The 15,476-nt window shown below is 36.5% G+C and overlaps 1 protein-coding gene across 1 annotated transcript in view; it reads left to right on the top strand.

The window, feature by feature from the left end:
• The window catches only part of PCDH15 (protocadherin related 15), a 548,396-nt gene that overhangs the window by 458,569 nt on the left and 74,351 nt on the right, over positions 1 to 15,476 (top strand). The window contains exon 25 of the mRNA XM_058671280.1: positions 13,809 to 13,936. Within this exon, the coding sequence (XP_058527263.1) occupies positions 13,809 to 13,936 (128 nt within the window). The remainder of the gene's footprint in view (positions 1 to 13,808; positions 13,937 to 15,476) is intronic.

The raw sequence follows: 15,476 nt of genomic DNA, 5'->3' as shown, positions 1-15,476 counted from the left end.
TCTGTTTTGAAATTATATTTGCATTTATTTATGGCATACAGTTAAGTTCAAGATGTTTGGTAGAGATTGTTCATGTTTTACTAAAGTGTACAGGAACATTGCATCTCTAGCCATTCCTGTGACTCAGTTTTGTTTATGAGCAGTCCTTACTAGATGAGCTTTCATAAATGCTAATTATGCTTTAAAGGACACTGGGAAACAGAATATTTCACTATTAAAATCTGTACTAGTGAATATTTCTTAACCCAAATGCATTAACAGTTACATGTTTGACTTCACAATTATCATAATGGAACACCAGAGGTTCCTTGTATGCAGATGAGTAAAAATTAATTTTTATTTTTATTTTGTGTTTTTATCTAAAAGACAGAAAAACAAAGAGATAGATACAGATTGAGTGGTCCTCCATTTGCTCTTCACTCCACAGTTGTCTGCAACAAACAGGGCTGGGGCAGGCCAGTACTGAACTCCCTCTGGGTCTGACACTTGGTTGCAGGGACTTAAGTACTTAAGCCATTAACAGCTGCCCCCAATATGTGCGTTTTCAGGAAATTGGATTAGAAGTTGAGTGTACCTTGATCTTGAATTATTCATTACAATTTACCATGAAGGCATTTCTGGAAGCAAAATATTCATTGTCCAAACACCTATTCCAATATTATAACTTATTTAATGTTTGTGTCTTTGGACTTAGATAGGCATCCGTTATATATCCACCCCTATTTTTTGGTAACTTGTCTTAAGTTTTAGGATTTTCAACTTTCTGATAATTTGACTTAGTTCAGTTTAATTTCCATTTTTTTACTACAAATGTTCAAAATGTTTACTGCATTTAATAAATAAATATTTTTGTTTGTTTAAACAAAAATAAGCACAAGTTTGTTAAAGAATTAAAGAATGCTTTGATTTAATGATATGTTGCAAAAATTACAAACATCTGTTTGATAGGTATTAATTAAATGCTTTCTAAGAACTAAATTTATCCTGTTTATTGTACTAGATAGTTAACTATAGTTAGTTACTTTGCCTATTGCTCCTAGAATTTCTGCCTAACTAATTATTTAAGGTCATGAGTCCTAGATGAGTAGTAAATTAAACAAAGTTACACACTTAGGGCATAAATTATGTTTGCATAGGCACTTTTTTCTTCAGTTATTATTTCATGGTTCGGTCTTCAGGAGTGAGTGACGTGTCCTTGGGGAAGTATCTTTTTACACTTAAGCAATCAAGCAAGCACAATTTCACTGTAAATTAGGGGGTGACATTTTTCATTGACAGGCATAAGCCAGGGCTTATTGCTGCTGCAAAAGATTCCCAGAGAGTGCTCCCAGAATGTTCAGATATCCGAGACTTAAAGGGCCCAGGATCAACCAAGTTTGTTTCATCTTTTGCCTCTGTATACTTTACCTTTTAAAGCATTCATTCTATTGTTGTAGTGTAACCACATTCTATAAATGGTAATTACTTGTAATTAGCAAGTTTCTATAACTGTGTAAAACCAGAGAAAACACCATGTCACAGCTTTGCGCTTTAAAAAATACACTCAAGATTTTCCTACTTTTTAATATGACTGCATATACACATGCTCTTTTGATCATGTGTGCTTTGTTTTAAGATCTTGAAGTTTTTCTTCCCATTTTTTTAAATTTTATTTTGCATTATGTGACAGTTTCATAGACTCTGGGGTTGCCCCCACCCCTCCCCATGCCCCTCCCCCACGGTGGACCCCCCCCACCCCGTTGCATCGTTACAGTTCAAATTCAATCAAGATTCTTCCCCTGCAAACAGATGCCAAGCATATAGTCCAGCTGCTCATTGTCCAGATGGATTGAACAGCTTCTTGGGGAGACTACTTAGCTGTGATCAACCCCTAGTGGTTTTAATATTTCTCTAGTTATGAATCACTGCTAGTCTCGCCTCTCCCAGCTCGATGAGGTCGTTGTAGAGTTCACTGGTTGACACTGTCCATCATAGAGTCTTCATTCGCCCAGTTTTCGCTGCCAACATATATCCGGGATGGTTGATTGACCCGTTCCGTCCGCCGTTTTATCTTGGCTGGCGTTCTGAGTCCAGCTGGTCATCACCACAATCGGTTTGTAGGTGCAATTCCTGGGCTGATTTTGTTTTCGGACTGGAGTTGCTCCGGGAAGGAGGCGGTAGCACTTGGGCCTGAAGGATAGCCAGAGAGTCCCTCACTGCCTCTCAGCAGTGGTCTTGGCATGCTGAGTCCTGGTTCTCGGATCCGGCCTGGCTGGGCCGCCCCCGCCCTGGGTAGCAGCCCGCAGCCTCTAGGCCAAGGTTCACAGTCCCCCCCATTTTGTTTTGTATTCAGAATACCTTTATGGAATTAGGTATTTAAAGAAAAACATTATAAGTGTCATTTTAAATATTCAACCATATGGGTACACTATAATTTGTTTCCTTCTTCCTGCTTTACTGCAAATCTAGTGTACTGCATATGTGGCATTGCAAACAGTATGTGCTTTTAATCTTGGAACTTTGGAGTCCATGACTGCCCTACACTAATAAGGAGAGATGTTAGCTGCTGAAGCCATCATGCTGGGCCCAGAAAGCCTATTTCTTGCTTAACAGAGAGACCAGGGTATGGCTATTAACATGTCTGGTTCTTAGAAAGAATAGTTGACCAGCTACTTGCGAACTCTTTAAGACCTCTTGAGACCTCAGCTTCTTTGAAATCCAGAAGGGGTTTGTTGAAAGATTTTAGAACAATTTTGTAAATATAGAAATCATTACAAGGAATAATACAGAGAACCATTTTAAAAACAGTAATGCATCCTTTATCCCAACTACAAAATATGACAAACTGGATTTCTTTTAGCTTCTCAATGAAACCGTCTCCAATTTTTTAGACATACTGTCTTGAGTCTCAAGAAAGAACATAGCGCACATACCTGTATCTGTTGGCCTATGTTTAGGGACCTGTGTGACCATTCAAGACTGCTTATGTGAGATGACTAACAGCAGTGTATCTCTCAAAGTATGTAATAAACTGTATTTTTAAGACACAATATTTAAATTTCTTTCTTTGTGATTTTGTTTGCTCTTTTACTTTACCAGATTAATTAATCACTTTTTGAAAATAAAGCATTGTTTGACCTTAAAATACACTTTCATTTTATGTCAAACAATTCAGAAGTAATCATCTCTACTATCATTCTGGAAAAACAACATTGTTATTCTTAGGCCTTGGACATCAGCATCAGATTCTCACATCAAATATCATATGCTGTCAGCTTTCGAAATTGTTTTTTGTAAATTTGTAGTTATGCCACATCACGTACATACTTAGTGAGGCAATACTTTTAACTTGTTTTCCAATAGCATTTTAATTTTATTGGGAATTCCATTTGCAGTAAATAGCAGATACATTTTCCAGTATGTTTCTTGATATCTTTCATATCATAACATGAAAAAGGTTCTTTTATAATATGCTGCTAGGACGATATTTACCCCCATGTTATTGCTGTTCTTTGTTATGATAGTGATGATGATGGTATTACTAATATTTTCTTCTTCTTACATTGAGAGGAAGGAACTGAGACACATATGAAATAACAAAGACACCAAGTGTTTATCGCTTTACATGAATTTTCTCATTTATTTTGTTGTGTATCATACTATGTGTAAGCAAGTTAAGCATAGAGTTGATCACCTATACAACATCAGGGAATTTGCGGGTGAATTCATATTTCCCTCAGTCTTTTGTTCCAAAACTGTAACTGTTTCAATTTATTTTTATTAATATAACAAATATCATGTGTTTCACAAATACAATTTTAAGAGTACTGGATTGTTTTTTATGCCCCCTCTGTTTTTCTTTCTCTTTTTCTGTCTTTCTTTGTTGTTGGTTTGCTTCCTTTCATTCCTTTCATTAGATTTCTTAGAAGACTTTATTTATTTATTTATTTATTTATTTATTTATTTATTTATCTATCTATTTATTTATTTATTTGTTTGTTTATTTATTTATTTATTTATGTGGTAAGGCATATCAGCAGAGAGAAGGACAGACAGAAAGATCTTCCATCCACTGGTTTACTCCCCAGTTGGCTGCAATGGTCAGGACTGAGCTAATCTGGAGCCAGGAGCCAGGAACTTCTTCCCTATCTCCCATGTGGAGGCAGGGGCCCAAGAGATTGAACCATCTTCTGGTAGTTTTCCAGGAATGCTCTCAGGGAGCTGAATCAGAAATAGAACAGCTGTAAATGGAACAAGCACCCATATGGGATGCTGCTGATGCAAATGAAGCGATCACGTGGGCCATTTCTCTAGTTTTTGCGCAAACGTATTTTAATTTGCTTTATAATCATAAACTTAACCCTCCAAAGAATTAAACAGGTAGGAAGTAGATGGCCACCATTGCCAGGAATAAAAACAAGAGCCGTAAGTTGAAGTTTTTATTGCTTAAAGTTATAACAACTGCAGCACTTTTCATTAATCCTTAGTGGTCCTTTGTTAACACTTTTTGTTGATAGAGCTACCATCTGCTCACTCAAAATCATTTTAGTTAGCGAAATGACTTTTAGTTATGGAAAAGAAGCTGAGCTAAAGCTCAGCATCGTTGTCATGCAAAATTTCCAAAAAGACCATTTGGATTTCACAGGAATATTACAATACTGGCAGTATCAATGAAAGTGAGAATATTGTGTGAGAATACTAATTTAATATTTTATGTTTATGCAGAGAAATTCAGTTCACAAAATATTCCCAATTAGGAAAATTTTTAAGTGCAAACTACACCAAACTTCATTGTTTAAACAGTTCTTTTTTTTTGACCTGATTACCTTCACCGTGGTAGTAAAATTGTTGATGTTGTCATTTTCTTCATTAAAAGACTTAGGTGAGAATGAAGTACTATTTGTTACACTAACCTGAATGTGAGTTTTTGGAGCCATTATTTACAAGTTTAGTTATTAACCTTTCAGCAAAACACTTACACAGAACGTATGTTTTCTATATCAGCAATAAAATCATGCAAAGGCTAATCAAATCAACATTAAGATTAGTTTAGAAAACTATTAAATGAGCATCAAAGCACTCAATCTGTCTTGTTGTCTAGGTAGAGAAAATAAACCGTGTATATAATGATAGCTGAATATTTTTCTTACAGAGCAAAATCTAGTAAGAACCAATGATCTATCTCATCGTACTAAACTTAATAATTACCCATTTTATAAATACCAGTAATCAAATTCCCACTTTTCTGATTAATACACTCATGTATCACCTCATACTTCCTTTAACTTATACACATAGATATTTTATTGAAAAATCAAAATGAACTTTCTAGTAAAACCAGATTAAATGCTCTTTTCAGGTGATCCCTTTATTTTTTTTTAAAGATTTATGTTTATTACAAAGTCAGATATACAGAGAGGAGGAGAGACAGAGGGGAAGATCTTCTGTCCGATGATTCACTCCCCAAGTGAGCCGCAACGGGCCGATGCGCGCCAATCCAATGCCGGGAACCAGGAACCTCTTCCGGGTCTCCCACGCGGGTGCAGTGTCCGACTGCTTTCCCAGGCCACAAGCAGGGAGCTGGATGGCAAGTGGAGCTGCCGGGATTAGAACTGGCGCCCATATGGGATCCCGGGGCTTTCAAGGCGAGGACTTTGGCCGCTAGGCCACGGCGCCGGGCCTGATCCCTTTATTCTTAAATATTACTTTGTCTGTAGATTCATTCATAAAATCTGTGACAGAGGAGCATGGAATGAATTTTTATGAATAGTAATATCAAATATCTTCAGGGTATATCCAAATAGACTGTAAAATTGTTAAATGTTTTCTGATTCTTATTTGCTTAATTTAGATTTTAGGTCTGTTATCTTTAAGAATTGCTTTCAGTCATAACAACTTGTGATTATTTGTGTTTATATTTTAATGCTTAGCATCTATTCTTTGGTTAATTTGTGAGAGTAAAAATAAAGGTAGAATAATTCATTGTATTACTTTATTGGTTACCTAGGAGATGGGAGTTGTAGCAATTACAGTGGTATGTGGACGTCACAGTGCTCAAAGAATCAATTTGTCAGTAAAATTCAGGAAAAAAATCTTAAATATGCAACAGCATTAGAAAATTGTGTTCCGATTTAATGAAGGATTAACTTCATTCTCTTACTATCCGCAAATGTTAAGTCTGGCATTGCAGCAATTCTGAAATCCTTACTTCCTTTGCTGAAGTTGATGACCTGGAAGTTCTCTTTTTATCTTTGTTTAACAAACATCGAGAATGTTTCTCACATTTCCTCATCTCATATGCCACTTCAGGAACTTACTGGCTCAGGGAATTAAAGCAGTGGTGAGATTCAGGATTTCCTTGCATAAATACATGGGGAAAAATAAAAGCAAAAAAGAAAATGAAGCACAGGGTCCCTGAGCACGTAGAAAAATTACAGTTTCTGGACCAAAACTGAAATTAATGTCACACGGCTTGTGCTTTCCTTAACCCCGGGTTCTGCTGTCAATGCTTCCGTGTAATCCCAGTATCAGTTACGCCAGCAGAGAATATCAAGGACAGTCCTGCTTTAGTTCTCAAAATAATCAGTTCTCATCTTCAAAATTTTGGACTGTGATAGGATTTAAAATCATTCTTTTTGCTAAATGTGAAAAGTGGGATGTAGATTGTCATAGTAAAAAGAGGTCCCTGATACATTGGTTCATTCTCCAAAAATCAGCACCCACTCAGCTGAAGCAGTCCAAATACCAAAGTAGGCAATCGGTTATCGTGGCATCACCTGCACCTCTCAGGCACACGTTATTAGAAAGTTGAAAATGGGAAGAGTCAGGAGCCAGGCTACTTGGGATGTAAGAACCCAAATGGCGTCTAAAGCATTCTGTAAAGCGTCTAAAGTTCCCACCTTTGGTACAGATTTTTATATTAGATATTACTGGATTTGTTAGTTATGTTAACAAGTTAGTGTTGGTAAAATGAAGAACTTTGAGTTTTCAAATGACACAGAACTAGGTGACAATTCCAGCATCAGATGATAATTTCTGATAGTGTTGTATCAGTGACCGTTTCCACAGTTAAATGTAAGTTTTATCAACTGATAAATTTGTATATTTTTGTTAAGCTTATAGAGGATGAAGATTCAATTCAATAGCACAAAGAACATTCCAGCTTACTTGAACAAAATTTATTGAGTGGAATAATAAATTAATATTTTATGTATGTTTAACTTTGCAGGGATACTGAGATGGCAAAAATTAATGAACTAATAAAATGAAAAACAAACTCGTGGAAATGTATCCCAACGTAGTGCTCCTCAGCATTAAAATAGTATTTTATAAGACGAGTTTAAGGGCCCAGCATGGTAGCATAGAAGCTAAAGTCCTATTCTTGCATGCCCTAAGAACCCATAAGGGTGCTGGTTCATTATGGCCTGGGAAAGCAGTAGAGGATGGGCCAAAGCCTTGGGACCCTGCCCCCATGTGGGAGACTAGAAGAAGCGCCTGGCTCCTGGCTGCAGGTTGGCTTCTGATATCCTTCTGATTGTCTCAGGTCTGGACATTGCAGCCATTTGAGGAGCAAATCAGTGGAGGAAGATCTTCCTCTCTGTCTTTCCTCTTCTCTATAAATATTTGACTTTCCAATAAAAATAATACATAACAAAAAAGGACTTGAGTTATTGTAATAATTAAGATATGATATAACTGAAGTTTTTGTTCATAGGTTAAAACAGGATAGCTGTTCAATAGAACACTAAACTGGTACTTATAATGAACTTCTAAAACTATTTGCGTAGGTTAAGATTTAAAGGTAACATATACCGTGTTAATTAGATTCTTATTTTTTTTAAGATTTATTTTATTTTTATTGGAAAGATAGATATACACAGAGGAGGAGGAGAGAGAGAGGAAGATCTTCTCTGCATTGATACACTCCCCAAGCAGCCACAACGGCCAGAGCTGAGACAATCCAAAGCCAGAAGCTGGGAGCTTCTTCAGGGTCTCCCAAGTGGGTGCAGGGTTCCAAAGCTTTGGGCCATTCTCAATTGCTTTCTCCGGCCACAAGCAGGGAGCTGGATGGAAAGTGGGCCTGCCAGGATTAGAACCAGCACCCATATGGGATCCTGGCGTGTGTAAGGTGAGGACTTAAGCTGCTAGGCTACTGCGCCAGGCCCTAGATTCTTATTTTAGGTGCTAACCAGAATATTCACTAGCTTATTTCATTATAATAGCACTAAAAATATTGATGGGCAAATGTGTAAAATATAGCATATGCAGTTTTATATTATCACTATTGAATCATAAAATAACAAAATGTGTTACCAGATGAGTAGCAGTTATGAGTGGAAAGAAATTAATAACTGCTCTAAATTCTATTCTTGACTATTTATACAGTATTGAAATGATTTCTTACTGATCGAAATAAAGTTGTGGAATATGATGTTAGTCTTTCACACAGTTAACAGTCTTAGATATGTTCGCATTTCATTTTTATTTTAAAGTCAAAAAGTTTTATTGAAATTTGAAGACATTGGGTCACTAGGCCAGTTTAGTCAATAGAAATGTCTTTAAATAAATACATTTTTAAAAATTAAAGAAAATCATGTTTTGAGAAATGCATATGGCTGAGCTTATTTCATTATTATAAGTTGGGTCAATATTGAAATAGTAAAATAATTTCACATATTAGAATAAGAAAAGCAATGTGGTTTAATTGTATGTAGAGCATAACAACACAGAACAAAAACAAATGATAAAACGAAAAATAAGCATATTGCTTCATGTGATCATGAAAAAAGGCTGTATAAAATAAACAAATCCCAAATGTTACTCTCACACCTATAGATTACATTTTTATACTATTTTTTATAAAATTAGGTGAAGCATATGATATTTGTGTTTGGGTAGACTAGCCTATTTCATTAAGCATAATGGTTCTCAGTTGCATGCATTTAATTACAGAAGGGAAGATTTCATGCATTTTTGTGGCTGAGTGGTGTTCCATACTGTGTATATGCCACATTTTCATTATTCAGTCATCTAATGATAGGCATTTGGATGGTTCCATTTCTTAACTATTGTAAATTGAGCTGCAATAAACATGCAGTTACGGATAACTCTCTCATATGCCACTTTCATTCTGCTTGGATAAATTTCCAGGAATGGGTAGCTGGGTGATATGATGTATCTGTTTTCACATGCTTGAGGCATCCTCATACCCATTACCCATAATGATTGCACAAGCTTACACTTTCATCAGCGCTGGGTTAGAATACCTTTTATCCCACATCCTCAATTGCAAGTATTGTTTTCTGATTTCTGTGTGGTAGCCAGTCCAGCTGCGGTGAGGTGAAACCTCATTGTGGTTTTTGTTTGCCTTTCCCCTGATGGCCAATGAGTCTAGCATTTTTGCATATGTCTATTGGCCATTTGAATTTCATTACTTCAGAAATGCTTGTTTATGTTCTTTGCCCATTTTTAAACCATATTGTTTGTTGAGTTCTTTGAGTTCTTTAGGGATACTGGATATTAATACTCTATGAGTTGCATAATTTGCAAATATTTTCTCCCATTCTGTTGGCTGCCTCTTTATTGTGTTAGGTTATTTGTGGTGCAGAAACTTTGTGGCTTGATGTATCCCATTTGAATAAAGTTTTTTTTTTAATTCATTTTTCCATCCAGATCTAAAGTGCCTTGTGTTACAAATAGAGAACAAGAATTAAGAACACATGTGTAATATTATAACCAAAAGTTAGCAAGCAAATCATAAAAATAATTTCATCATACTGAACTCTCACTGCACAGCATTCTGTATGTATTGTGTTTCATCAATTTCAGTCGAATTGTTTTCAATTACTTACATAGAATGAAACTCCATTCCTCGTTTCCTACAAGTTTTATAGTTACGTTTCAAGTTTTCCTTAGCACCTCATCCCTCAGAACACTTGCAAACTAGTTCAGGTCACTTAACCAAAATAATTTTTTTTGCAAAATTTATTTGTAAAGCAGAATATGGGATAGAGGGAGAGACAAAAAGAGAAAATTCGCCACCCACATGGCCATAATGATAGGAGATGGGCACGTCCAAAGCCAGAGGACAAGAGCTTCTTTCAGGTCTCCCACCTGATATGAAGAAACCCGCGCGCCTGTAGACATCCTCTGCTGCATTCCCAGGTGCATTAGCAGGGAGTTGGATCGGAAGTGGAACAAGTAGAATCAAACCAGAACCCATATGTGACCCCAGTGCCACAGCTCATAGCTTTATCTGCTAAACCGCAGTGTTGATCCCCAACCAAAGAATGGTTTGAATTCCTAATCTTAAATTTAATTATGCAAGTTATGTATAGAACAAATTATATTTTTAAATCTTCAGTATCCATAGAGTCAAACAGATGAACTCATAATTAAATATAGCAATTTTAACATATTTCTGTTCTTTGAAGGCAAGCATAAATAAAATTATTCTTCCACAGAATATACCAGTTACTTCTCTATGTAGTCTATGTAAAGACTTTGTAAATTTACAGTGAATAACTTACCACATTCATTAAAATTTAAGTTTAAGGAATGAGCCCATGTGACATTGTTAGGAAAAAAAAGAGTTACCTGGTAACTTAGACAATCACCAGTTGTTAGAGTTCACCAGTGAGAGCACCTGCTTTTCCGATAGACACTGCCTTGTTCTCCAGAAATTTCTGAAGTACAATGCCGTGGTGGCTGGAGTGTAGCACATAAGTACTTGGAAAGTGAATGTTTCTGTAAGATAGCCATTGGGTGTGACTGATAGGTAGAGCTGTACTTTGCACATGTGCTGTGAGAGCTGAGTTTGTACAGGTACTACAGCAATCATATCCATAAATAGTATACACTACTAGGCAGTGTCAAAGTGCAAAAGGAAGCTAAATAAATCAACTACCACACTGCATTAGTTTATTAAGAACCCTGCATTTCATGTTAAATTTTATTATTTATTTATTTAATTTATTTATTTTTGCTGTTAAAATGGCCTGTTCTGTAAGCTATAGTACATGAACAGATTGGCTTTTACATGAAAACTCTTGCAGTTACCTGATCGCATGAATAATTTTAATAACAGAATTATCGGAAAGGATGTATAGCATAGGAATTCTCTTTTTTAAAAATGCTACAAGTAGAATTGTTTGTTGCTTTCATTACAGTGACAATATGTGTCTGGTAGTAAGATAGGAAATGGGATTATTTTGAGTGAGCTCTGATTAGTGGTGGCTGACTGGGGTGCAGGTCAAAGCCCTGGCGCTGCAGGAACGCCTGTACGAACTGTCATTAGCTCCACTGCCCCGCTGGCACTCTTCTCTGTGGACCCTGCACACTTCCCTGTTGGATTTTAGCTCCTGCAGTTCAAGGAGAGAGAAATAAGAGGAAAAACAGAAGTGTAGCAGCAGGGAATAGTCCACACATTGGAGTTAACTATTTTCTCTGACCCTTCCTGTTACTGAGTTCTTCCTAAGATGAGTCAAGTTGTTCACTCAATTATTTCGTCAGCACAGACATATTGTATACAAGTAATGCACCTGTTGGATCACTAGCTGATACTGATTGTTGTAAGTTAGAACCATGGAAAGCTAGAATAAAATGCCAAAACAAGTATCGCTGAAAAACAGCTGCTGGTCAGTTGTGCATTGCTAGATCGGATCCTCATTGAAACGCGTCAGAAAAGTTTACCTAAGTAATGCATTGGAATATTGATTTGTGTCTACTTTTTGAAAAAATGATAGTAACTTATTTCCTCTTTAATCTGATTACAAATTTTAAAAATTTGTACATATATAAAATTGTCTGAAGATTTTGTTTACTTTTATTGGAAAGTAAGATTTACAGAGATTTACAAATTACAGCCATAGTGGCAGGAGCTGAGCCGAACAGAAGCCACATTGCTTTTTCTAGGTCTAACAAGTGGGTGCAGTTTCCCCGGGCACTGGGCCATCTTCTGCTCTCCTGTGCCACAAGCGAGGAGCTGGGGGCACTTGGTATGCACAAACACCCATATGGGATCCCAGTGCACACAAGATGAGGATTTACTCACTAGGCTGTGCGCCAGATTCTATAAGAATATTTGAAAAAGACTTTTCTTGGACTGCTGAAAAGCACCACGTTTTTCTTTAAGTTAAAATGATTTGTGGTATATTTAATGTAATTTGAATGATAAAACGTAGCATTTGTGAGTGATGCAATTACCATTTATTCAGCTATATTGCGTTTTGTTCAAGGAATGTTACTTGTAAGCATTGATGACCCTTATATTCCTTTTTGGAAGTAGCATTATCCAGTCATTGTTTACTTTTAGTATTGAAGCAAAAGTACTACACAAACTTAAAAAAATCATGTCTTAACTTTTATGCATACAGTCAAGAAAAGTATATTTTTAACTTATGAAGTTTTTGGGTGCAGCACTGGCTGTTGCAGTCACTTGGGGAGTCACTCATCGGACGGAGATCTTCCTCTCTATCTCTCCTCTCTGTATATCTGACTTTGTAATAAAAAAACTAAATAAATCTTTTTTAAAAATTTATGAAGTTTTTGTTATTTAATAAGGAGTTAATATTCAACTATTTTACTGTAGTGTAATAATAATAAGAATAAAATGATAATGACTTAAACTGGAGTTGTTTCAATTAAATTAAAAGTACATTTTGTCTATTAAATTGAGTAAAATCAATTACAAAGACCTTATGACTAAAAGAAATATCAATGAGTTAATATTATTATACCAAAAGCATTATTACCTATGTTCTGATTTTTTGGGCATCACGTATCCATGTAGGAATGACATTCTCAGGACCCAGCGTGGTAGACTAGTGGCTAAAGTCATCACTTTACATGTGCTGGAATCCCATATGAGCACCAGTTCTAAACACAGCAGTCCCACTTCCCATCCAGCTCCATGCTTGTGACCTGGGAAAGCAGTTGAGGACAAACTAAGTTCTTGGGACCTTGCACCCATGTGGGAGACCCAGAAGAGGCTTCTGGCTCCTGGCTTCAGATCAGCTCAGCTCCAGCTGTTGCGGCTGCTTGGGGAGTGGACCATCGAATGGAAAATCATCGTTTCTGTTCTTCTTCCTCTCTGTATGTCTAACTTTCCAATAAAAATAAAATGCATGTTTTAAAAAGAATGGCATTTTGATTTAAGTTATTTCTATTGTTATTTTTAAATATAAGTATTGCCATGCATTTTTATTTTAAAGATTTTATCTGTTTTATTGCAAAGGCAGGTCAGATTTATGGAGAGATAGAAAAATCCCTCTATCTGATTTACACCCCAAGTGGCCACAATCGTCTGAGCTAAGCCTATTCATAGCCAGGAGCCAGGAACCTCTTCCAGTCTCCCACACAGGTACAGGGTCCAAGGCTCTGGTCTATCCTCTACCTCCCATACACTGGGAGTTTGCTGAAAAGTGGAGTAGCCAGGACATTAACTCGCACCCATGTGGGATACTGGTGCGTGAAGGGGGAGGAATGGCTAATTGTGCCTTTGTCCTGGGCCCTCCATTGCTTTTTATAAGTTTGATTTGAGAGACAGAAAACAGACCAAAAGACTTCCCAGTTGCTGGATCACACACAAATTCCCACAACTTGCTGTGTTGCACCAGGTCTAAGCCATGAGACCAGAAATCACTCTGGGTCTTCTAGTTGAGTGTCGTGGAATCAGTTACTGGAACTGGAATTGGGAGTGTAGCCAAGACTCACACTCCGAAACTGATGCAACTCACTGGCAAGTCCGTTGCTAGGCCAAATGTTTGTTCCTTGGCACATTTTTTTCTATGAGTAATGCCTAATAAAAATATTTCCTTTTTATTTTCCAGGCAATACAGCGAAAGTATACATTGAGATTCAGGATGAAAATAATCATCCTCCAGTGTTTCAGAAAAAATTCTACATTGGTGGTGTATCTGAAGATGCAAGGATGTTTGCTTCTGTGCTCAGAGTGAAGGTAGGAGGAAATGTATTTCGATGCTGATTAAAGTAAAAGGGAAGAGTTCAAGATTTGTAGATGAACGTAGCGGTGCTGTTTACATTTGCTGTGTAGTTATACTTGTTATATTTTAAATGCCTGAGACAGATGTGGAATTTAATTACTCAAATTAAGTATAGGTTAATTATGAGGTAAGTATGAAGCAGCTTTTATATTACTTTTATGAAAATGAGGTCAAATTACTTATATTTTATACTGAATAAATGTTGCTATAGTTTCTGTGTGATTTGACTAATCAACTTACTCATGTTTTCAAGATCTGAAGAGTTAACCCAGGTATTCTGAAGGGAGGGCCTTTGGGAAGGGATGGATGTAGGAGAGAATGGAAATCTACCTAAAAGTAGTGAGAAGTTAGTACCATGAGGGAACAGATACTAGGAAAATGCAAGATCTTGAATCATGTAAATGACTCAATTTATGAAAGAGTAAATGGATAAACTTTGAAACTCCTGCTATGGCTACTTGACTCTAATTTGCATTACCATATATGCAAAGGGAGTATAGAGGGATACTTCAAAAGTTCATAGAAGATGGAATTAAAAGGAAATCTTGTTTTGGTCCAAAAATTTCTCGAAGCTCACATACAGTAAAAGATCTTCAAATACTTTATGGCAGATGTGTATTGTGATTGAATTATTGCGTGGAGTTCCAAAACTGTTTCACAAAAATACAGTTATCCTTAAATCCCACCTTTTAAAATGAACTTTCTGCAGTGCCCTCATATAGTGATGGAGAAAAAGAAAGCAATAAACCAATAAACCCAGCTGTTAGCATATGCAATTAATAAAATCTGTTATTTAAGATGTATGTGTATGGCTACTCCAAGAATATTTGGTAGGCGATTTTCTCCGTCTGCTATGTATTATTTAACAAAATATATGTTTGTGTTACTATAAAAATAGGCATGCGTAGGTTATAGTCTTTGGAGAGTGTAAGTCCAAGATTATGTAACCATCTTTATGTGGCCTCTGGCAAGTTCTGTGTAACTGTGTGGATGTGATAGAGTGTGAGAGAGCAAAAAACAAGCAAAGAAGCTGAAATTGCTGTAGAATACTTCATTCTAGTGAGAAGTCATCCAGGCTCAGGAGGAGTCCTGAACCACTCCAAAAATAAGCCGTTAACCTGAGATGCCTTGAACCCCTTTCAAGGTGGGTCACCAAGGCTAAATCCCTACCCATGAAGATCTAACACTTTCAATACAATTACAAAGGCATACCATACCAGAGCAGAGGTATTGACTGGTGGCATGAACTTTAGGAAAATTGGAATCAGTGGCAAAGGATGCAAAATATTGCTGTATAGTCAGGAATTGAAAGATAGAAGAATGCATCCGTCTACCTTTCAGTTCTAGTTTTGCAAAATATGGAACTCATGAGAGCTACAGAAATAAAGGGTGCAGGGATGTGGAAGGGATAAAGATTAGATGTAAATTAATTGGGAAGCTTAAGTTGGTGATTTTGTTAATGATAGACGATGAATCTGATGAGACCCTGTGGAA

Source organism: Ochotona princeps, chromosome 13, assembly GCF_030435755.1.
Source record: "Ochotona princeps isolate mOchPri1 chromosome 13, mOchPri1.hap1, whole genome shotgun sequence".
Lineage (NCBI taxonomy): Eukaryota > Metazoa > Chordata > Mammalia > Lagomorpha > Ochotonidae > Ochotona > Ochotona princeps.
This window is presented reverse-complemented; position numbering and strand designations above follow the sequence as displayed.